General features: G+C 38.6%; 1 protein-coding gene across 1 annotated transcript in view; it reads left to right on the top strand.

The window, feature by feature from the left end:
• adamts3 (ADAM metallopeptidase with thrombospondin type 1 motif, 3) overlaps positions 1-25185 on the top strand; it is an 84682-nt gene that overhangs the window by 45449 nt on the left and 14048 nt on the right. The window contains exon 5 of the mRNA XM_044112071.1: positions 12154-12350. Coding sequence (XP_043968006.1) covers positions 12154-12350 — 197 coding nt within the window. The remainder of the gene's footprint in view (positions 1-12153; positions 12351-25185) is intronic.

Genomic DNA, 25185 nt, shown 5'->3' with positions numbered 1-25185 from the left:
CATTCATATTCAACCACAGAGAATAGAAATCCATCTCTCCCATCTGCCATCTCTTGAAGGGTATTTTCTCTTTGGTATTTCTGAATCATGACCTCTGACCTTAACAAAGTGAGGCACACAGTGCTGAAATGTTGCTCTGGTCATTATGTGACCGCCTGGATGAAGCATCAAGCTGGTTTTGGACTCATTTCTTCTCCTGTGAAGCTTCTCCACTCTTTTCTCATTTCTACAGCGATTTACTGGAGTCTGAGAGCTTTTAAAATGACTGTTACATTTTCCAGACTGATAGATGTTTGTGACTTTCTCATCTGTTACTGAAGTTTGATAGACGACTTGTTGCTTTTTGAGATATTGTTGTTTCATTTTGATCAGAAAAGCTCTATAAAAGGGTTTTAATTTTATTTTTGTCCAGTCTGGAAGTAATCAGGTCTGGATTTGCTGAGTGAAACTCAACCAAAAAAATTATGGCTGATCATAGTCAATGCAGGAATTAGTATTGGGGCCAATTCCACACATGGACTCCTAGTTTCCCTTAATAAGTGACATATTCATTAAGAAACTGTTTTTAAGTGTGGCTGAAAAGATAAACCTTACAGAACTTTATGTGCTAATATGAGCATCAGATAAATTTATTCTTGTAAAAGTAATTCTGTAATATTATCTCTGCATATCCGGTTTGTTTACTAAATGCATTGGAAACTGCTGAGACAAACTGGAATTCAAGGAAGTGGTGAGGAGGGTCCAGCAGACCTTTAGGTTTCTATTTTAAGAGTCTGGCATCATGGATTCTGCGTGGGTTTGCTAACTGCTAATGCAGAACCTACCGGGACAGAAAACATCCCGTGTGTAGGTGAAAACAGACTCCATTCATAAACGTCCACCTCCCTTCATCTCCAGCAGCCATTATTCACTTCATGCTTTTATATCGCTTCTTTATCAGCTGTTTTTTGGAAGGGGAAGCAGTTTGCTGCTCAGCCGGCGTTCAGCGACGACATTGGCTTATTTGTTCTTAGACAGAAAAAAAAACAAAACGCAGATGCAGGTCATGAAAATATATAGAACTGCCTGAGAGGAAATACAGTAAAGTTTTCTTCCAGAAAGTGGGTTTGGAGCCCGTTATGAATGGAGCCTAAGTCTCTCTGCATGTTGTAGGTGAGCGACCCAAACAAGGCCCGGCGTTGTCCGCTGCAGGCTGCATTTCTGCCACTTCTGACCGGCCCCAGGCTCCTGGCTCAACAACAGATAAGCAGGCTGCCACCAGAAAGAGAAGCCATTCAAATGTAAACAGCCTGCCTTAAAGAGCGCCTTTAAAAATCACATTTCATTTAAGAATCTGGCAGATTGTTTGCATTTTATTTTGGCAATACTTAAGAACACTGTTAAAGATTTTTAAGGAGCTTAAAACAAAATTAATTGCTTGCTGCAGTTGCATAATCAATCAATCAAGTTTATTTGTAGAACATATTTTAGCAGTAAGGCAGTTTAAAATGCTTTCCATCGTGAAAACATAAAAAAACTCAGTCAACAGTTGTGAAAACCAACATCAGACGTTACATTTGATCACCTTCCATCGTTAAAATCATCAGTAAATACCAAATACATTGGTCAGTGTTTCATATTTTAGGGTTCAAAGCAACTGTAACCAGCTGGGCTTTTAGTCTCGACTTAAAGGAACTCAGTGTTTCGGATGTTTTGCAGTTTTCTGGAAGTTTGTTCCTGAGAACTTTCTTTGTGACGGCATTTGGAAAACTTTAATGTTCCGGTTGTTGATTTTTGTGTTTTTATAAAGCTCCAATTTATCATAGAGATAATCTTAAGATATATTCTTGCTGTGTAGAGTTCTACAAAGATCCAACCCAATTCTGCCTGCGCCCGCAGGCCGTGTGATCGGAGCCTGATCGGCTGGAACCCAAAGTGAACCCGTCATATTATTTAAGATTTTCCTGATTCTGTTTTTAGAGCATCATGTGAGTAAGCGTGTAACTTCCCCGGGTTTTAGCTTTTGGTTAGCGTCTCGTAACTCCATTTTGTCGCTTGTTGAAGCAGCAGGACGAGTCAAGTGCAAATCATCTGTGGTGTGGGATTGATGGGCGTGTAAACATTTATTTATTACGCTTCTACAATCTTAATAACTTCTGCATAGGCCTGTCACAATAACACATTTTCAAAATAATAAACTTTAAATTCTAATGAACATTTAACACTGCAGCTGGACAACAGCTGCAGTGTTTTCCAGCCTCATTTCAACAGTTGTTTTTTTTCTGGTAAAATTTGTAAACAAATCTCTCCAGTTCATCCTTCTTGTCGGCCATGTTTGTTTTGTCTCAGGTTTGATCTCAAACTGAAGGTTTATGGGACCAAACCTGTTACTACTGTGATATTTTTTAGCATGATTAGTAACTAGTTACTTTTACTCTTTTACTAATTTTTTTTAAGTACTATTAGGGGGGCTTATTTTTATTTGAGTAATTTTATTATGATGTATCTCGACTCTTACTTGAGTAAAACGTTTAGGTTCTGATTAAAAGTATTTTTTGAATTTACTCATGTTGCTGTTGCTGTATGCACTAAACCGGTCTCTAAATTCACCTTCATTTTTTCCTCCATTTTGAATCGAGGTGTTGAAGTGAAGGGTCTCACCAACAGTTTATTTATTAAAACAGAGACTGTGCGCAGTGGTTGGCCGCCTTAATATTTCATGTGTTCTGAGATAACACTGATCATTATTGTTGCCCTTTTCCAATCACAAAGCGTTATTCCTAACAGGGAAGCATTAAAGGCAAACTAACAACAGCTTTCTGCCTAATATTTTGTGCTACTGCTGAGAATCATAGAGACACAGAAAAAAACTGCCCAGTTTTTATTGTTCCTGGTTTCTGGGTGTTTTCACCAGGCCATATTTAATATCTGATACAGTTTGTATCTGCAGCCTCTGGATTCTTTTCAGCCTGATATTTGAAATCCCTGATCACGGAGCGAAGCTTTGACCCAGTTAGCCTCCGCTCTGTACTTTGCTTTATTCTCGTCTCCTGTGAGGTTAAATTGACTCTGAGGCCTTTTCTGTTTTCGCTCACCTGATGCTGTCGGTAAACTTCTTGGTTGAAGGTTGTAGAGTTGCTCTTACTGCTGAGTTGCATCACTTCTCTCCCCTTATCCTATTTTCTCTTTTTACAGCTCCTCACTTTGATTCTCCTCTTCATGCCAACTGGAGTGGGAAGAATTAAGGAAATGGAGCTTTAGCAAACATTTGAGAGTTTTCAACAGACATCTATAAATATGAGAGATAATTATAAACTAAGATTGAATCTGCAGCTATAAATTCCAGCTGATGAGGAAACATTTTTTTCACTACAGTCCACATATTCACATATTTCCTTTGAGTCTTTTTATTTCACTTCCTCCCCATTTATTGGTACCCCTGGTAGGAACCTTAAAATGAAAGTTTCCTTTAATTTTCACTCTGAAATGTTTGCTGCAGTTCTCTAACTCAATATTTTTGCAGAACTACCGCTGAAAGAAGTGCAAAAGATTTGGCTAAATGAGGTTAGTTTTCATATACTTTGATGCAAAGAGTGTCTAAATAATTAATTTTTTTTAGTATTGACTATATGTTTATGTTTGACAGCACTGGTGTCACAGCGTGTTTATTCCCTCAGGCAAACACAAAACTGAGAATTACTAAAAATAAAATTCATGTAAAACTTTTTATATGTTTTACTTTACAAATCAGAGGAAAGATGAACGTTCCTGATAATTAAACTAAGATTTGCATTAGATGAAAGGGAAACCTCCTGCTCAGAATCAAACTGCCTTTTACCTTTGCAGTGAAAGTCCCATAACTGATTTTGTTAGCTAAGGCAGCCAAGAGCTAGAAATCATTAGCTCTACTTTAATATAATTCCCAGTGGGAGGTTGAGTGTTGGCTTCAAATTTATGCGCTAAAACCTCACAGGAGCCTGTTTAGTGATTTAAAAGCGCAGGTGGGCCACAGAGAAAGCACACAGACACACACGCAGCTTTTTAACGCCTCCAGCGCCGAACCGCAGCGCCGCATGGCGTCTCCAGGGGCGGGCTGCTTCGTCCAGCATCTTTTTGTCCTCTTGTGGTGCGCTGCTGGTAATTGGGCTGCGTTGTTGGTCCCGTCAGCACCCATTTTCATCTCTGTTGAGAAATGAGAAAAGAGAAACGGACAAAGCGTTAGCCTCGGCCATAAAATCCAGGGTAATTATTCTTGGTTTTATGTGCAATAGGAAGTTAAATTCCCTTATGTGACGCAGCAAATTGCCAGCATTAAATCACTTGCAGGCTTTGAGGATCTTAGTATAGAAACAAGACATTAGCTTCTGGCATGGTTAATATTTGCTACGTCTTTTATACCTGGTGAGTTAATTGCTCATTTATCGGGTTGCTAGTCTCATAAGGTGGATAAAAATCACAAAGTGGCTCTTAAAAGGGCACTTTTGTTTTTGTGAGAAATGCAGTGTATGATTTTAAAACTTTTTCACTGAAGAAACTTTGTCTTTCCCACTTGGAAACCAAAGTTGATTTTGCCCAGCCCCCAACGGAGGCTTTTTATTTATAAGGTTATTTCCTAAATGACTTTTTTTTTTTTACAATGGAAAATGTTAACGCAAAGTATTCATCTTTTTTTTTTTTTTTTTAAATAAGGTTTTTAAAATAAAATGTAGAACCTCGTTCATCCAGAGACTTTCACTGAAAAACCGACTTTGCTGCACCCAAATCATCTTTCATTTAATTTATGAAACTTGGCTAAATATAGGAAGTGATCTGAAGAAACTGCGGCTGGATAATTTCTTGACATGTTGTATTTGTGACGCATGTCGAATGTTTTGATCGGACGTCTTCTCCTTTGAACGTCAGTGTTTGGCGATCCTGACCTTTTCACAGTCCATGAATCCCACCCGGAGCTGTTTCCAACCATCCGCGTTCAGGGAACGAGAGGCTAACGCTGATGAACTGGAAATGCGCTGAAACATGACAGCGTTGTGGTGATTTAGTGGCTCTGACTCCTCTGTTGAGTGAAAGCCGTTCTGATGTTTCACCCTCGTTTCTCTTTGGAGCGTTTCCACTTTGAGTCATCGAGTACGAAATTACCAGAAAGGACTGGGAATAAATCAGTAATTGCTCATAGTAAAGTTTATTTTGGAAGGATTTACAGTGCAGAGATTGTTTACACACCACTGTTAAAAAGCCAAATTTTGGATGCAAAAAGAAACTTCATATATCAGTTTAATGTTTAATGGAAACTCGTCCAAATACCGTTTTCTCTGGTTTACATTTTTGTTTTTTAATTTAAGATGTTAAATTAAATCCAGTTTAATTTAACATCTTTAAGATGAAGCCAGTGACATTTTAGTTAAGTCTAAAGTGAGAATATTTTGGATCCTCAACGATGACAAGAACTGTTTTTGTTTAGTAGTTAAATCTGTCTGAGGACTTTGCATTAATTTATAATCATTAAACTGCAAAAACACAAACTCTTACCAAGTATTTTTGGTCTAGTTTCTGGTGCAAATTTAAAATAATACAAAACTAACTTACTGGTAACTTTTCAGCAAGATATATTAGTTTGTTTTAAGTAAATCATTTCTTTATATTATTGACTTAAATAAAGTAAATATATTGATGTAAAAGTTCAGTTTCACTGGTAGATTATTTCACTCATAATTGGAAAACGTCCTTTTAGGGTCATTTCTGCGTGTTTTAGACAAATCTTATCAAAATCATTTTTATTTATATGAAGATCATGAATGTTCTCAAAGAGCTGAATCTAATATGTACGTCCTAAAATGAAATAATATTGAACATCTTTTCACATTGACCATTCCCTTCAGGATTTTGCAGATTTTTATGCAATCGAAATCACTGATTTGTGTTACTTTAAAAATATGTACAAATAATTTTGCGATATTTATGTTTGTGCGTGACGGTAAATGTGACGTTTTGATCCAATTCTCAAAGCTCACAGACTTTAATTCCCCATCAGGTTAGGCTGAGGCAGCTGTGTAGTAGAGGTAAGAAATACTGCCACCTGCTGGTGGGGGATAGCAATCACGTGAACCCATTTTTAGAGACAACAGACTCAATTTTAATCAAACAATTACGCATTAGTGCAAAAAAGTGCAGGGATCTTTTGGTTTTGTGTGAATTTTTCCAATCGCAAAATCACCAAAAAATAGCAGAAGGCGTGTAGTTTGGCTTTAGGCAGAGAAAAACTGTTTGATTTGACTGTTAAGTAATATTTTAGCACAGCGGTCGTATTTACGCATCACTCTGGAGTCCAGAGGGCCTCATAAAAAGATATTTTATTTTCAAAGCAGCTCCTGTTAGCCATTGCACCCACCTTCGTTATGCATTATATACCACCTACTGGTTAAAATTATGTAGAAAATAATTATTACTTTTGTCATGTTTTAATGTGATACTGTACGCTTCTGTAGAAATGTGACATGGAAAGGTCAAAAATAGTTGCATTTCTTAACAGTAACAACCTGACATTTTGTAGACGTTGTTTCCACAGTTTGAATAGTTACTTTTTGATGATGAATAACTCACAGCTTAGCGTAGATTTCATGCTAATTCTTGGCCTCCATCTTGGTGAGGCTGTTTGAGTGATTCCCAGACATGGCGGCAGGAAATGGGTCAAATCCTGCAGCCCAGCGCTGCTTCACAGAGAACAGATAAAAGGATTACGGCCCACGTTTTAATGTAACAAGCTGCTTGGGGTTGTTGAAAATTTGGGATGTTGTCTAAATAATGAGAATGTTTTGTTAGTTTCCTGTCAGACTGTATAACATTTATGATTAGAAATATATTTATTTTAGACTTTGGCCTAAATTTCATTGTGAAAAAAACAAAAATACACATTTGTTGACATACCTACATGTCTAATGGGGCTCTGGAAAAAAGAATGAATTAGGGATGCAAACAGTTAATTAAATCAGTTGTTGATTAATCTTATAGTAGATTAAAATGAGTTCCAATCAATTAGTAATTAATATGCCTAGACCAGTGTTTCCAGGACCACTTAACCCATTTAACAAACACTCACCTGATGTGAAATTGACCTGCAGTAACACAACATCCTGTTCTAAAAACAAGAAAAGTTCAGTTCAACCCAAGAAACTGAACAATGTTCCTGAAGACATGAATTCCTCCGATTACATAAGTGTCTTTAACTTTTATTTTGAGTGACCTGCCCTTAAGTTGTTTTACTGTGTAGAGGACGGACCAAACCGCACCATCAACCCAGCAGGTGAAATATGTATAAATCAAAAGGAACCTCTTAGATTGCTAATTGGAATAAATAAATTTAGGCCAAAATGTTCAAATTATCGTGGCCACTTTGACTTAAACATATTTTATTGTCGTTGCTCAAAAGCACGACAGTGAAATTGGTTATTGCTTGGAACACACAAAAAATAAATGAATAAAATATTAATAATATATTTCTAAATATATGTGACAGCATTTTCAGACTGTCTAAGTGGGGGGATTATTGGTGTTGAACAATCTGATGGTTTAACAATTAATTATCGATAAGATCAATGAACTTTAGGGATGAAATTTATAGATTAATGAGTTAATCCAGTGTGTATCAACTCCGTCACAGCAGTCAGAGTAGATTTCCACTTGAGGCGCCGGACTCTGGTCCATTTTTAGCCTGCGGTAGCTTGCAGCCACCTTGCCCCGCTGCAGCCCGTGTGGGCCGGCGCTGGCCGCTGCAGCCGGGTTCCCATGGGAGCGGGTTGCAGGCCGGGGTCGGGTCTGCCGGGCGTGGCACGGTGCGGCGAGGCGGCGGCAACAGGAGCGCTGCTGAGGAGAACCTGTGCGTTTGAAGTAGTGGACCTCAGAAAAGCCTGTTTACTCAGCAGCAGGACGACAAGAATGCCCGAGTCATGACCAGAGCGGCAGAGCGGAGGAATGCGCTCCACAATCCCAACTCTGTGGGAGCCGCGCCGCGCTGAGGTGGCGGCCGTCTCTCCCTGTTTATCCAGGCTCCCGCTCCACTCAATCACTGGCAAAAAGGAACTTTTACAAATTTCTTTTTTTACGGCTGGAGATGTCCGAGAGATTTACAACATCACTGGATTTCCGTGTAATCTGTGCATCATTTACTGCAGAGTTTCACCAAGATGTCTTCATGTCCAGGTTATTAACTCATGCCAAGGCTTTAGACCGGAGTGGGGTAGTAACTAGTTACATTTACTCAGTTACATTTACTTGAGTAACTTTTTTGAAAAAATATACTGCTATCCTGTACTTCTTCCTTTTACTTGAGTAATTTAATTATGAAATATTTACTCTCTTGAGTGAAATTTCTGGATTTTCTACCCACTGAATGAAAAACAAACACGTTTTAACCAAAACGTCACCTGCAGCTTTTGTTAAAGTTTTATACATTTTTTATTGATACAAACTGATTTGGAAAATTTTTCTAATTTTTTACATTTATATAAACTATTTTCATCCTTAAAATGTCAACATTTCCACTTAACCTTATATTTTGGTCTCTCTGACTTTGTAATTTTTAAATATTAAATGGTTGATAATTTGATTAGTTGCTCGGTACTTGAGTAGATGTTTTACCAAATACTTTTTTACTCTTACTGCAGTAATTTTTTGGGAACTTTTTACTTTTACTTGAGTAAAAATATGTTGAAGTGTTGCTGCTCTTGCTTAAGTAAAATGTTTGGGTGCTTTGCTCTCCTCTGGTTTAGACCAGTCAACGTTCTGCTGTAACTCATTTCTAGCCCTGCTGAATAAGCGTATTCTTGAACACACGAGGTCATTGTAGCTCCATGTGAACTTTGTTTACCGACTCTGGTTTGTTTGCCGAATGGTCTTCATGAACCGACATAAACTCCATATTTGGTTTCATGTCTGCTCCACTTCGCTGCTGTGGGTCCAGATTTCTGCCTGCTGAAGGAAGATGTCCGCTGTTGCTTCTCCTTTATGTCAAAATGAATTCATGCTACTATGAAATTTGTGGCTTAAGATCAGTAACACAGTTTTGCTATTTTAGGTTTAATATTGGAGTTCATATGCAGGAATGTTTTCAGATGCAATCTGAAAATAGCAGCACCAAATGGTTTATTATTGCAGCATCTCTTTCTACTGGAGATGCACCGACCCGATATTAACATCTGTATCAAGCCTGATCCGCAAGGGCAGATCTATTCAGCCTAATTCTATGCTTCTGAAGGTTTGTAGCAGTTTATTTTAGGTAGCTAACCTATTGTTTTTGTCAGTTTTCATTTCTTTATTGTTTATTTTACATTAGCTGTTATTTTCCTAAGTGCACTGTCTCCAGTTGGTGGCTGCAGATGGCCGTTAACACCGAGCCCGGTTCTGGTTCTGCTGGAGGTTTCTTCCTGTTAAGAGGGAGTTTTTCCTCTCCACTCTGGTAGGAGGATGATGTAGGGACATGTTTCATAGTGAAATGTTGCGTGAAAAAACGTATTCATGTGTGATTTTTATTGCGTTTATTATTTTATTTTATGTAAGAATGACAATTAGGAAATTGTGGGGTTTTTTCAACATTAGTGGAATATTGACAAAGTTTTGGACACATTTGTAATGGAAACACAGAAAATAACTCAATACAGTCGGCTGGGTTTCCTTTCTTAAAAAACTTTTTAAACTATTCAGAGTAATCGACTGAACTTTATGATAACTGGATCAATTGGATTGTATTTGTTAGAACTGAAATGATTTTTTTCTGCAAAGTGCCTGAAGGCATTTGTTGTAAATTGGCTCCATATTATAAACTGAATTAAATTAAATTGCATTGCCAGGCTGCAATAAAACACATAAAACATTTTAAATGACACGTTTCATAGAAACTGGCTGATGTTTAAGAAACGGTGCAGTGAAGATGAAATGTTTCCATAAGGCAAGACAGAAATATCTATAACAGCCTCCAGCCATATTCAGTATTTATGTTTTCAGTAAGATGTTTATTATTGCACAAGCATTTTACTGATATTTTAATAGTATATTAATTCTAATCAGATTAATTTGCTCAGCTGGGAGATCTGAATGTGCTCCTGCTCCAGTGGGGATTTATAATCCCACTATAGTCAGATTTTATTTTTTATTTTGCCTGTTTTTATAAAGATTTTCTTATTTAAAATCAAACATCACATTTACAAGAGAAACCTTTTTTGATAAAACAATGTAAACTACAAACACAGAAACAAAGCAAGCAATTAAAAAATGTCTCAATTAAATAAGTTAATAAAATATGACCCAAAAATACTGTAAAGGCTTAAACATAACTGTTAGCTACAAAGCAGATAAGAATAAAGTGATGTGATTGAATTTCTGACATGTATTAGATGTAATGAGTTTCTTTCAGAAACACTTGGATTTCCCAGAGTATCATTTTGTATTTAGCATCAGTTTTATATTATAGTAAAGTAACAGCAGTAAAATCTCCCCTGTGGTTGAAACCAGACAAAACCAGCAGCAGCTTAACGAAAAGCCTTTCTGTGATCTCCCACCTTCAAACCAAGCACTTAAACGCATCGCCATGATTTCTTTAAATTGCGGCCGAGCTTATCTCCACAGGTTTTAGGCCTGCAGCTCTCTTCTGAGATATCCAGTCAGTCGGCTGACGCCCAAAAGAAAGATTTTTATTTTAGATATAGTTATAGAAAGTTGAATTTTTTGACATTATGGCCGCTGAGTCAGATCTCTGAAGGAGAGTCTTCGGCTTTCTGGAGGAGATGGAATAAAGGCTTTGTTATCCACGTCGCCTCTCATTAGTTTTCCAGAGATATTACGCCGTCCGAGTGAACGGCCGTGAAATATTTGGGGTAAAGTTAAGAACCGGCGGTCCGTCCATCAAGAACAAAGTCTTATCAGATCCGATGGTCTGTTCTGGCTGCAGATTGGCTTCGGTTCTGTCAAGTCAGACAGTTCAGTCCGTCTTCATCTGGATTCCAGGGAGAAGCTTGCTTTGAAGTCGGATGGTATTTTTCTGTCATGAAACCGGCCTTTGTTATGCGGACGCGAGTTGTATCTGAACGCTCAGCAGTGTCACGTTTCCTTTATTCTCCCAGAAAGTGGAGGTTTAAGTCTGATCGGTGCTTTTCAGGGCCGTAAGCGCTGCAGTTGTTGCTATTTAGTCGACAACTCAGAAAGTCGAGGCTACAGGGCAGCCAGTCCTGAATAATAAGTACAGGAGGCTGATGCAGGAACAAATATACATTCAGATGGATACAGGAGTTCTCCACTGGTTATGTGAAAAGGTTGTATCTAAAATATTTGAAATAAAATGCAGCTCTGGGAGATGAAACACACAAACCACCTTCCCATTCAAAGGCATCACAAACTGGAACAAACTCCCACAAAGTCTTAAACTTTCTTCTTCAACGACTGTTAGAAAACCAGCATGAAATAAAAACGGTAATCTTGGCATTAATGACTGGAGAGCAGAAGTTTCTAATTTTATGATTTTATATAGGATATGTATGGACTTTCAGTGACTGTTTTGTGATTTTTAGACGGCTTCTTTCACTCACCTTAACAAGGACTACAGGTGGAAACTGGCTTAAGCCAAATCTGGTGCAAAAATATTTTATTTGTTTTTTTTCTTTTGCACATTGTCTCTGTTTTAAATATAATGATACACAAAACTAAACAATGCTATTTGACAAGCTGTTGGCTGCTGCTTGTTTCAGTTATAACAAGACATAATCTGAAATAATCTGCCATTACAACGAGAACGTTTTCATCAATATCAAGAAATTATCGACATAAAACAATTCATTTTATTTGCTGAAAAGTGACCAATAAGTTAGTTTTGTTTTATTTCCAGTGTAATTAAATATTTATAATAGAAACTAGATAAAAAAAATACTTGGTAAGATTTTGTGTTTTTGCATTGTGCATAAATACTAAACATGCCTTTTTAAAAATAAAATGTAAATAAAATGATTATTCCTATTTTATGTAGATGCCTTGTTCAAATTGGAATCTGAGAAATTTAATTAAGATCTATATAGAACCTAAAAGGATTAAGAAGAATTTAAGGCTTAAATGTGGTATAAAAAAACGTGTCCTGTTCGTAGATTTTGTCTGAACCAGCAGCTGTTTGGATCTTCATTTAGTTTTTTCTTTGTGCAGAACCAGAGCTGGGTGTCGCCGCGACGCTGGACTCTCTGACGCAGCAGGTGAACCAGACGGTCCGCCGCCGCCGGCACCGCCGCGACGCCGGAGAAAACGACTACAACATCGAAATCCTGCTGGGAGTCGACGACTCGGTGGTTCGCTTTCATGGCAAGGAGCATGTGCAGAATTACCTCCTGACTCTGATGAACATCGTAAGTCTGTTTTATTACAAATCAATATAATTTATTATTTTTTTGGATTGGAAGAAATGTTAACGAAAGATGTTATGATAACAGAAATACTTTGGAAGCCCTTGTTTCCTAAATGCTATATTTAGTACCAGCCATTGAAGCTGGATGTTTTTTTGTGCTGTAATAAAAGTTTCCCTCAGGCAGCTTTAAAGGACCAGGATTAAATGCAAACGCTGCATCTTTTCAAAGAAAACGCAGCTTTGGGTTTTTCTAGCCTGAAGGAATACGGTCCTGCTGCTCAGCTTAAACCTGTAATCTGTCTAAACTCCCCAACCTGTTCATCAGGATGGAAGGAAATAAAACACAATGTTCTTAACAATGCCTGTCGTGGTAATACTGACAGACATTAGAACACAATGCTTACTGATGATTTTCATATACCAGTCCTTGCTAAATCCATAAAATGAAGCAAAAGGTGTAAAGATGTGAACTCTAATGTTGAGCTGCCTAATGCAGAGGATGAAGTTTTAAAAGATGGATTAACAACCTAAAAGCAGACTCTGAAAAGATGGATTTAGGCTTTTTGCATATCGCTTTCCAAGTGCAAACCACAGAACAACTTTACATCTAATTTATATGAAGGAAGTAAACATGACAGCACAGAAAGTTTAAAGAAAATTGAATAAATTAACAGAGTTCAGAGTTCATGTGGAGGAAAATGGTTAGTTTATTTTATTTTTTCGTGGGACTCTAACCCAACGTTTTTTTCTTAACACGCCAATCTCTATTCCCCAGGGTGAAAGGTTTATCGGATCCTTCACTATTTTAAACTTTATAATTTAGAATTTGTAAAATTAATTTGTTAGCCTGAGTGAGTTTCCCACCTGATAACAGTGGTTTTGAGTTTGTTGATCCCAGCTCTGGATCCGTGGAGCCGACCAACAGCCCTCTTCTCTCTTAAATCCTAATCGAGGTTTGAGGCTGGTGTTTAGTCCAGTTCGGTACCAAAACGCTGTTCGTCGACGTCCTCGGATGTCCAGTCGAGGGATCCGGGTCACGGCACCAAATTGTCGTGGAAAAAATTCTGTTTCCAAGCACTGTTCAGGTGAAATCACTCAATCATGTTTATTCATATATTGTGCACAATACAGAGAGATTGTAGACAATCAGTAATGAAGCAGGTCTGGATTAAACCTCGTCAATCTCTGCCAGGCAGAGACAACACATGAGTTTTATACCAACGATAAAGAATTAAACAAAGGGAGAGACAGTCTGGTTCTGACGCAGCAGTGGAAAAACAACTTCTAACCTTCTACATGAAACCCAAATAGTTCTTTTGGTGATAGTTCATAAGCATATCATATGACATGACCAGCAAATGTGACCTTATAGTAACTTTTCCATGACAGTACTTTATCACTTCCATGCAACAAAGCCATGCAGGTAATGGAGATGCATGTCTGAGAATAAATTCAACAATATTCAGAGTTGAACATCTTGTAGATCTTCAAACTGGTATCGGTCGGTCCTGGAGATTCTGGGTGGGAATCCCCAGTCAGGAGGTCATGACCTTTATCTGCATTTAGTTTAGGTTGTGCTGCAGGACAATAATCCAAAGCACATCAGACTTTTTTTTTTTTTACCTCCAAAAAACAAAATCAGGGTTTTGCTGTGGCCTAGTCAAAGTATGGACAGAGCAGAGAAACCTGAAACTGCTGCTGTGCAAGGTACTCAACAGGCTGTTGCTAGGTAACCAGATATTGAGTGAGCTGCTAGATTACCAAAGAGTGACTGAGTTAGTTGATGCCACCAAACTTGATTAGACAGAAGCCTTTCGTCTGCCTACATTTCCCATAATGCTGTGCGGTTCTAGATTGGAGTTCAGTGACTATTGAATATTCTCAGAAGTGTTATCTCTTCATATTGATCACGTCTATTGCAATATATATTGTTATTGACTTATTATCCAGTGCCTTGTGTGGGTAGTTTTATTTTCCATCATAAAGAAAAATAGACTTAAAATCATAATTTCAAAACTAAATTCTGTATTTATCTTTCATGATAAAAATTAGTTTATCTGGAATAACTTGGTGTAACAAAAGAGCAATCAAACCTTTTCGTATCAAGCATAAACAAAGTTTTAGATTATTTAAAATAAAACTACTAGTTTGTTCAAACTAGCAGAGTTTTGAAATATCAGTGATCCAGTTGAGTTAAGTGCTCTTTAGTTATGAATGCAGTATGAAAGGCAGTGCTGTGGTTCCTGCAGGCTGCAGGCCGGAGTGTCCGTGTCGCTGGGTGATGCTTCAGAGGCTGAGGCACTTTGAGCAGCATCACTGTCAGACGCAGCATCACTGTCAGACGCAGCATCAGGCCTGACACACGTCAGCCTCCGCGCTCCTGATGCTGCCAGAGTTCTTCTCCAGAGTTCACCACCTCCGTGTTTTCACTAAGCTTCCTCATCTGAGAGTTTAACTTCTTTTTATTTTACAGTCATTATGCATCTAAGCTGAAAGGAAAAATGACACTATGTCTAGATCAGGGGTTTTCAACCTGCAACTCCGGAGCTGCATGTGGCACTTAATAACTTTATCCAAAAATGCTAAAGACTTGAGCATTGTTCTAGAGCGTTGTTCTAGAGCAGGGGTGTGAAGCTCAGTTTCGTTTTGGGCCACATCAACATTGTGGATGTTGTCAAAAGGCCGGTTGCTCCAGAAAGCATTGATAAAACCCACAAACAAACTAAATAACCAGCTGTGTCTGCATTCAGTAAATTCTTCATTGAACATATTTTGATCAGTCCCTACAGGACATTGTGATTGTTTTTTGTAAATGTGACTTTTTGTTACTGACCACATCTTTCACAGATGGAAAGTCGGACATAACAAAACAACCGAAACCAGAAACCAGAGTTACTGAGCACTGTGAAGTGTTTCAGCGTTCACATAATTTTCAGTTTGAAACATTTTTTCAAGCTCTAACTTTTCATCAACTCTTTATTACTTTTCCAAATCTGGGAAAAGTAATAAAGATGATTATTGAAGTCATGTTTTTAATGTCTCTGAGTTGCCCGTCTCTATTTAAAGCTCTCTTTGTTAGGGCTCCTGCTGTGGGTGGCTTTCAAATTGTCTGATTAATCACTTCTGGGACAAAGTTACTAAAACATTTAAAAATCAGTTTTACAACAGAAAAATGTCAAAGCTGTAAAGATTTAACTTTTTTCTGGATTTTGCGCCGATGACCCTTCATTGGCTTTTTCTGCCTGTTTATATGATGACATCACAGACCTTGAACCCGATTGGCTGGTTTGTCCCCAGATAAAATGAAAGCATGCAAAAACAATTTAAACAAACAAGGTGTTCAGAGACGAAGGCGTTTGAGATTCATTCTTACAGTTTAAAACTTTTGTTGCTGTTGCAGAAAAGTAGCTCACATAACGTATTGATGTGAACTAAGTAATTCTCTGTAGGAGAGAGGCTTTCAGGTCAAAATAGGCCTTTCCAATAATCTGCTTCATGTGATATTAATGTGTTAACGTTGACAACCCTTGTAGTAACATGAATGATGCCTCTGGTGGAGGATCGTCTGAACGTTTTGGTTACTGGAAACATCCATTACTAATGTGAACCTGATTTAGCCAGAATTTGAGTGACGTGTTGTGATCCAGGAAGCTGCAGTTGTGACGACGTTACTGAGGCCTGGCAGCAGAAAACTCTGGGGAGTTGCTTGAATTCATAAGGAGGAAGTGTTTTGGGGACCCAGGAGGGAGTAATCCGAGCACATGAACAAAAATTATGAGAGCAATGAAACATAGATTCTGGATTTCCACCGGCAAATACAGTTGATAATCTGGTAGGGAGGTCGAGATGGAGATGTCTTCCTTAATTAGGCATGGCACAGGTGGGCTGAATAAAACTGGAAACATGACAGAGGTTCAGGAATGGCAGAAACATTAATTATTACACATTTCCAATCTTTGTGTTATGAGTGACTCACTTGGAGTGTGAGTTTTCAGTCGCTGCTTCATCTGATAAAAGAAGATGGTTTTAGTTTAGTGGGCATCTTGGCTGCTTCTGTGACTAATGCTCTCATCATCCGGCCAGTCAGTTTGGGTTTGCAGCTGTGCCACACACCCTCCTTTGTCAGATGATGGATTGAAACGCTCTGTGGCTACGGATGTTATTTCAGAACCTGACCGAAGCTTCTCCACATCTTTCTCCCTGACATGTCTGCTGTGTCTCATGATGTTTGTTATCCATGTTGTGTTTTCAAGTAATCAATAAAACAGCCTTTCATTCATTAAAAATGTTAACAAATTTAATGTTTCTTTTTTTTTTTTATATATATACAAAGGTCCTGACTGGAACTTTTGTATTTTTTTCTGTTTCTGGTACAGCCGTAAATCTGATGCACAATCAATATCCACAAACAACTAAGCTGCTTCTCTTGGCCCACTGGCGGTTAATTTTTGCTTCAAAAACGATCTGATTGAATGCTGGGAAAGACTATTGTTGGTTTCAAGTTGCACTAAAAGTAATTCGCATCTTTTCAAAACTATTCCAGCCTAAAATCTCAATGCTAAACACGTAGCAGCAGCACAGCTAATGTCAGCGCACCCAGTCGACAGTTTAAAGAAGTTTCATGAATAATCAGGACTTCCTGAAACATTTTGCTCCAATCTGATGGTTGAATAACCTAAATAATAAATTGAAAACAGTAAATATTTTTGTTGTTGAGCTCATATATCTATTTATTCAATAATTTATAAGCCAAAACGGTTTTTAAAATAAAAAGTTGCTTCTTTTGTCTGTAGTTTTCTATTAAAATGTTTAAAATGAACATGTTTGGAAGAAAAACTTCTTAGTCTACCCCTTCTCTCAAAAGCCGATTCACTATACTATAAGTAACTAAGCATCAATCAGCCATCCATTAAAAAATGACTAACCTACAGGTGATGTCATTCTGGCAGTGACTGCTGAATATGAAATGTGCTGAGATGTATTTTCAATGTTTTAATTAACTAGACTGTGCAATTAACTTGATTACATTTTTTCAATCGAAACCCACCACTAATAATTAGTAACTGCGTTTAAACTAAAGCCATTTGGTTGCACTGGCTTTTGGTTTTGGATCTCTGGGTAAACAGGACTAACACACCAGGGGCCTCCGACTTCAGTCTGCAATGTTAAAAATGGTTCTGGTTCTGGACCAGATTATTTTGTCCCAAAGCTGGAACCTTTGGATCCAAAACCAGAATGCTAGCTGCCTTTAATCCCAGACTGTCCCTGTTTTGGCTCCATGCTGAGTGTCTGACTGTTGCCTCTTGATCCCAACACCACAATGCTGATCCCAATTTTGCTGCCTTACAGTCCTTGACTGTTTCTAAAGTCTCTCTGCAGAGGGAGAAACTGGACACAACGTGCCTGCAAGATTCAAGATTTCTCTTATTTACAGGAATTACAGCAGAAACAGAGGCACAAATTCCTCTGTTTCCCATATGGAGGATCGGTTTATAGTCTATTTTCAAATTATAAACAGTTTTCTGGGTAGATTCCACATAGCAGAGTCACAGTCTATTACAGAGATTGGGCTGACCAGCAGTGGATCGGATGACCTCTGCAAATACAACAAAACAACATGTTCTAATGCTACATTTGATCATTTATGATCACCAGTAAAATAAGCCTTATATTCACATTGCTTTCAGAACCAACCTGAGGAAAATGTTGAGAATAATGAGTCATTGAGAGCTGTTACTGTGCCACTTTTCAAAAACACCTGAAAGACATGAGAGGCTCTTTATCAGGTTTCTCCAGACTCTGATTTCATGCTGAGGAAATAATTTAGCCATTTGATTCAGGAGTGTTGTTGTTGTTGTTGGAGACTGCTGCACCGCAACTTTCAGAGTGCAACACTACGACTCTGACAACTGAAGCTTCTGAAGGGTTCGACTTTTAAAAGCCTTTCCTCTGAGGTGTCAATCCATTTTTACACCAATTTATTTAACCTTAGACATTTTACAACAAATGTAATCCAGTTAGAAGTGAATCTGTTAGAGCCGTTTAATCTCCTCCAGGAGTCACGCTCTTGTGACTAATTACCATCTAAACAGATGAGTTCTCGGTGGTAGTAACCTATTGTCCACCGCTCCCTGCTTCAAACTCACATCCACTCAAAGTGAGATAATTGGCCATCCAAACACAAAGGAGGCTTCAATCAGATTCCTAACAACCTCAGTTCAGATCCTCTCTGAGCTCGTGTCGTGGACGCCGACCCCCCCTCCCCCCCCAGCAGGGTCATTTCACCGAGATGCTTTTCATGGTAATTTGACAATCGACTGAGGCTATCGCTGGTCTCAGTGCGGCTGGTTGGACATGTAGCATTAGCTTGTCAAGTTGTCAGAAGCTTTTCAGGAATACCTCACGACTGCTGGGAGAAATTGGCTCTGTGCTGCAACGTCTCTAGTGTGGGTTTAATGAGAAGTGCTTGTTCAGACGGAAGATGAGGATAAATGCTCTGAAGCGCTGCTGCTGGTACTTTCTGGCTCCACAAGCTGCATCTGTTTCTCAGCAACAAGTTGGCTGGAGATGAAACCTCCCTGTGCGCGCGGCGCAGCGCGGCAGAGGGCTGCAGATAATGGCATGCAGATACTCTGAGATGCTTTTGGACCTTTTGAAGCCGTGCCGCTGGTTTCCAATAATTAGAATAGAGGATGGAAAGCATCACAGAAACAAATCTAACACCTCTTCCATGTTAAAGTGCACGCTGCGCTGCAGAGAGGGGATGTCTGGGGGTTCTGGGTGTCGTCCTCCAGCAGAGATTCCTGCAGCCTGGCAGCTCTGTCTGGTCTCGGCTCTGATTACTGGGATTGACAGGAACATTCAGCTGGTCTGGATCTGTTGGATCCCAGGGTTTACCTTATTCTCCCTCTCTGATCCTCACTCTGCTCACCTTCACCTTCCTACAGCTCTGTTTCTCCACTCCTCCTTCCTCCTGTCCTAAATTGTACATTTATGTTTATATTTATATGAATAAAGAATTGTTCTCCTTCCATGTCGGCTCTACGTTTTTTTCTTTCTACCCTCTATCTTCTTTAGTGTCTCCTTATCCACAATTCTCTCCCCTTATCCTCCCTGTTATCTTCCTATATGTTTTCCTTTCATCCTCCTCGTCTTCCTCCTGTCATACATTCTTTATTCCTCATCATATTTCTGGTTCCTTTTCCTCCAATTCTCTTTGATTTTTCATACTAATTAAGACGGAGTCTCTTTTTTTAAGGCATCCTGTATGTGTTTTACTAGAGAGAATTGCAGCTAATTGAAGCATTAAAAGAGCCTGCATATTCGCACAGGCGTCTCAGGCTTTTTGTGTTTGTCAGCCGTTTGGCGACACGTTGCTTGAATTTATTTATTTTTAACAGCGTTGCTCTGAGAAGGAGCTTAGCAGCTCCACCAGATGTTTGCCAATTGCTACTGGCTAGTCTGAAGGAGCTAAGTGGGGGAGGAGCTGCGCCACGAAGACTGAATGGTTGCCGTGGCGATTAAAGGATTTCTCAAACATGCATGAAAGAATCAAGGAAACATGTCTGGTCTGTTCCTGATGAGGAAATAACTTTATAACATGATGAAAAGCTAAAAAATGTCCGTTTTACATGATACCGTCCCTTTAACAGAAATAAATTACTAAAATGTTTTTAAATATGGAAAATGGCCTGGAGGATTATGGGGAAAACCGCTGACTTCACATAGTTGAAGCTGCTTATTCACAGAATGCTGCATCTGGAAAAATATCAATAAGAAAATTGAGAGGAAGGAAAAAATGTGGCAGAAGTCTTAAAGGAATCATGAAGCAAAGCAAAGAGGTAGCGGGAGACTCAATCGATGGGCTGGAGTCAGAACATGTTACCTGGGCTGGACCTTTGCTCAGCACTTTAAACTTCTTGTTTTGGATAAAAAATACTCACCACATTTCATTTGGAATATTTATCACCTTTACTTACATTTTCTAACAGTTTTCCTCTCTTTTTAACCCATTTGGCTGACAGAGTCGTGCATCCTTCCTGTTTCTGGAATCTCTGTCTCTTAGTTTGCAGATGGTGAAGGCGAAGCCGCTTCGGTCTTTGTTGCTGAGATAAAAAAAACACACAGTCGGCGTTTCTGAACCATCAGTTCTCCCTCTCAGGGAGTCAAGAGGTCGATAAGAGCTTCATATTTGCCTCAGATCTTTCAGGAAAGTGTCGGAGGGGAAAGTTATTACACATCCCTCGCTCTTCGTGACAGGCTTCAAAGAAAACGAAGCCTGTCACGAAGCGAAGATCCATTATCTGTCCACACAACAGCTCCAAGCAGCACTTCCCTCTGAGAAAAGGAGTAAAACGTTTGGAGTTTAGTATTTATAGTGAGAGGGGAAAAAATCAGCTTGATTTGGCTTTTTATGAAGCATCATCAACTGATTGGTAACCAGGTTTGATTAACACTGTGTCACATTTTTTAGCTAAAATGAAGAAAACCAGAAATTACATTTTGGTTCTTGTGAATTTTCGCCCATATGAACGTTCTTTCTAATTCAATAAGGGGATATTGACTCACCCTTTTAAAACCCCTTTAGAAAAGCTGACTTCAGGTTTTAGATGTGTGTTTATGGGAACGTTTGTGTCACGCTGAGGACCCAGGTTGGAGAGAAAGAATGAGGATTTTAATGACAATACAAAACAATCCAGGCAGCACAGGTGAGCGACAGCAGCAGTTCTCATACTGGTATCAACTGGCATGACGATAAACTTGACCGCAGACAAGACGAGTCAGATTAGACACGGAACAAGAAACGCTGGTGGGATTAAATACACAGAGGGCAGTCAGGGAAACGAGACTCAGTTGGGGACAGTCAGGGGGTTGACAGGACAACATGGAGACTAAATTAACTGAAAACGACACAGAAACCTAAATTAACAGAGAAAAACCCAAATCCTCTCAGTTTGACCATTCTTGCAGAAAAGCATTTCTGAAGTTGAACGACTTGGACTGGCTCATTTATCTGGCCAAGATGAAAAATCTCACCTTCATTTTTTCCATGTGGACCATGTTTTCTACTGTCATGTAGGAACTAAAGGGGAAATAATAATAAAAAACTATACAATAATCACAATAATATTTTAGTTTTCATTCTTTAAAGTTGTGGTTTCTCACTGAATGGTTTGCAGTCAGAATATCCTTCAAACCATCGCTTGTTGTTAGTGTTTGCTGTGTGAATCACTTAAAAGAACCAGATTGTTCAGGTCAGTCCAACGTTCAAAACCACAGCAGATTTTCATTTTACCAATTTTCAAAACTTATATTGACACTTATTAGTGATCAGACTTGAAATTTGTGCAATTCCAATAATTTACAAGATAAATGACGTCTTGTGACGTAACAAGATAACAAAACCATCCAGTTCAAATCCAGAGTGATGCTGTCGGTTCGATCCAGTAATATAGAAAGAAACCAAAGTAGATCACATGTATTTTATTTTTAACTTCTCGATCACTGGACACAAGTTCAGTTTATTGTTCCAAATGGTAAAATAGTTTTTGATCTTAGAGATTAGGGCGAGTCGCTGATCTTGCAGCCGTCACCTCTCCTGGATGACGATGTAATAATTGGATTAGTAGATGATCTGTGATGAGATGTAAAGATTAGGGTGATGGAAAGGAGGCCTTCTAAGTTTACCCCAGAGGATAAATTATTTAAAAAAATAAAACAAAGGAAACTTGCAAAAATCTGTTTAGCAGTTCCTGATTGCTGTAATGATGATTATTAATTGAAAAGTATGTTAAAAATCTTTATCATGAAGTTTATTTCAATACAAATGTAAATTAAAAAGTTATCAAAGTGATTTTGTTTTTAGAGGTGGCTGGCCAATTTCCTTTTTAAAACAAGCTGCAGTTGAATGAAAATAACTAATTAATTCTGTGCTAAATTAAACGTAATCATGGTTAATAATCAGGCTTTATGTTTTTAGTTTAACACATCTATTCAACACAAATAATACCTTCAGGTGAGTGTTTTCTGTTGTCAAATTATCCTCATTAAAACTCTCATCTTAGTTTTCTGAATCAGTTTCTAAGTACGGCGTTAACTCAGCAGCTTCTTCATCTGTTGTCACAGCAGTGGAAGTTATTAATGCATCAGATGAGTTTACAGCTGTAAAGACATTTATTATATTTTAGAAAATGATTGCTGCAGCTACTAGCCATGGCATGATAACTAATAATAAATATGTTTGCATCCGCAGCATACTGTAAAGGCATCTGGAGATCCATATGGGGTGTTTGCAAATCGTATTAGTTTTCTGCTGGAACAGCCTCCATTGGTCTAATTTTAGACTCAAACAGATTTTGGAGCCTCTTTGTTGGGATTTTTCCTCCGTTTTCAGAGAGAGTGGAGGATTATTGACATCCTCCCTCCATGTTGCTCACAGACAGGAAGAGATGAGGTCTGCACAGAAAACCAGACACCTTCTTCCCCTCTGACCCTCTTAATGGAGCGACCTGATGCTGATCGTCTCCTACAAACTGCTGGAGGAGAGAAAAATGTCTCCAACGGAGGGAGTGGGAGTCGGAGTTAACTAAAGGAAGAAAGTCTGAGGGCGTTTTGACGATCCTCTTAAATAGACAGCAGACCAATTTCAAGACCTTAAATTGTGAAGCCAAATTTCTTTTCAGTCATGTTTGATATATATGCAGCATTTTTAGGTAGCAGTTTCTGAATTGGGCTATAAAATGGCTCTATGTGCCTGGAATATACATAACACCGACCCTTTAATTAAATGTGAATTGTAAAGAAGATCAAAGAAATGTTAATACTAAAAAACATGACTTACAATTCCTTTGACTAACCTTTTACCCACTGTCTTGATTTTCCTCCAAATGTTGTTTCTGTGAAGATTATCTCCACCTACTCTAACAACATTCAGGTATTTTGGCATTTTCACTAACTTTAACCCACATGGGTGGAGATTTTATGAAACAGAAGAAAGAAAGTAGTAAAATAAATATTCAGAGCTTCAAACTTGTAACATATCACCATGTTTCCTCTGACATAGAAGGAGCTCCTCTGTTTGCTGCCTGCTTTGATTTGGTTGATGGAGTTAAAATCCTAAAGATTGTTGGGCAGTGAGAAATGTGCACACAGCCCACGTAAAACCAGCTACAGCATTTCTCCTTTTGTAAAACACAACACAGCTCTACCGCCGTACTTATTTTTGCACTCCTTAGAACATAAAAGATCAACAAAATGTTATTTTTTAATTCTCTCCCTGATCCTTTTGTAGGAAATACCAGCTGTGGCTATCGCTCTGTTGAACAGGACAAACAACTGTTTTTCCTGTTAGAATAAAAATTATTTTGTGTTGCAGAAAAAAGCCTCAGCTTCTGGAGAAAAAGTTTAAGGCTGTAAAAGCATGACACATTTAACCTCATTTTCTGAAATTTAGATTAGATTTGAGAAAAATCCACAGTAAATTTATGCTTAAAATGTATTTAAATTGTTGCACAATATTTTCAACAAGTAAGACTAATTTATTTCCTAATGTATTTTAATCTGTTTTTAATTTATTTGACATGTTCAAATGTTATAGATTTAGTCCAGATGATAAAAATGTCACAAGCTACCATAGAGGAAGGAGGTGGAACCGGATGCGGCTCTTAGAAGGGAATTAATAACCTTTATTTGCCAGCACAGGTACTTACTTCTATGTAAACGTTTCTTGACTTCACTGAGAAGGCAGTGAAGAACTCAAATGATCCCACAAGGGACCCGGTCACAACAGGTGAACTTAAATACGCTGGGACTAAACACAATCAAAAACGATGAAAACAGCTGTGATAATTACGCCCAGGTGGCAGGCATAAGGAGAAAAAGGAACAGAAACACACACCTCATGACGAAAGAAGCAGAGGAATAAGCCTTTATTTGCATTGTTCAGTTTTGCATTGTTTAGTTTTACACTGTTCAGAACCAACTGATGACCAGACCCAAATGCTAAAGCTGGGGAGACGTTCCAGTTCTGCTAGAGGCCTAATATTCACTGACTGTAAAAAAAAAAAAAAAAATCTAATCTTTGAGTTTCAGTCTGGCCTCCAAAACTCCCTCAGCTCTAAGTTTTGTTGCGTTCGTCCTTGTGGTGTTTAATGATTTCATATTTATCATTTGAAAGTCACTCTGACCTGCAGCCCGACTGCAAGCGACTATAAATACAGAAGAAATTACTCCAAAGAGACACAAATGGGCCATAAAAGCTGATATCTGGTGACTCCGTGTGAGTTTTCCGCTGGATGGATGTGAGCTTTAGTGACTGTAGAGTTTGCTGCATTGATTAGACCTTCAGCTCTTCCCTGCTTTCCTCCTTCTGAGACTCTTATTGTTTGTGTGTTGGTGTGCTTCAACTGTTTGCATAAAAAGTGAGGTTGAACATATGCAGTGCACAGAGAGGGAATGAACTCTGCTGTAGCTGCGAGGAAGTGGTTTAGAAACTGCAGCATTAGCATTTTGGGCGATAATGCTAATTGGTGGTATCTTTTAGATCTGGAGGAGCAGCTGACAGTAGAGCTTTCAGAGTTTAATCTGTCTCCCCCGGCCATTTCTCCAGTCACATCCAGGAAAATTGTCTCATCAGATATGTGAAGTTTTTAGGCCAGAAGACTGCGTATGGATTTGCTAGTTGGTGCTGCAGCACTCGAGTCGATGAGGGACGAAAACTGCTCTGAGGACAGTCAGATGGAGAAGATTTAGTGAGAAATCATTGGGCCGGAAAAAAATGAAACGCAGAGTGGCGGCGGCTCTCTGGGAGGCGGAGAGCGGTACTAGATGTTGATTTA

The sequence above is a fragment of the Gambusia affinis genome, linkage group LG03, assembly GCF_019740435.1.
Source record: "Gambusia affinis linkage group LG03, SWU_Gaff_1.0, whole genome shotgun sequence".
Lineage (NCBI taxonomy): Eukaryota > Metazoa > Chordata > Actinopteri > Cyprinodontiformes > Poeciliidae > Gambusia > Gambusia affinis.
The sequence above is the reverse complement of the archived record's forward strand: the minus strand, read 5'-3'. Positions and strand labels throughout refer to the sequence as shown.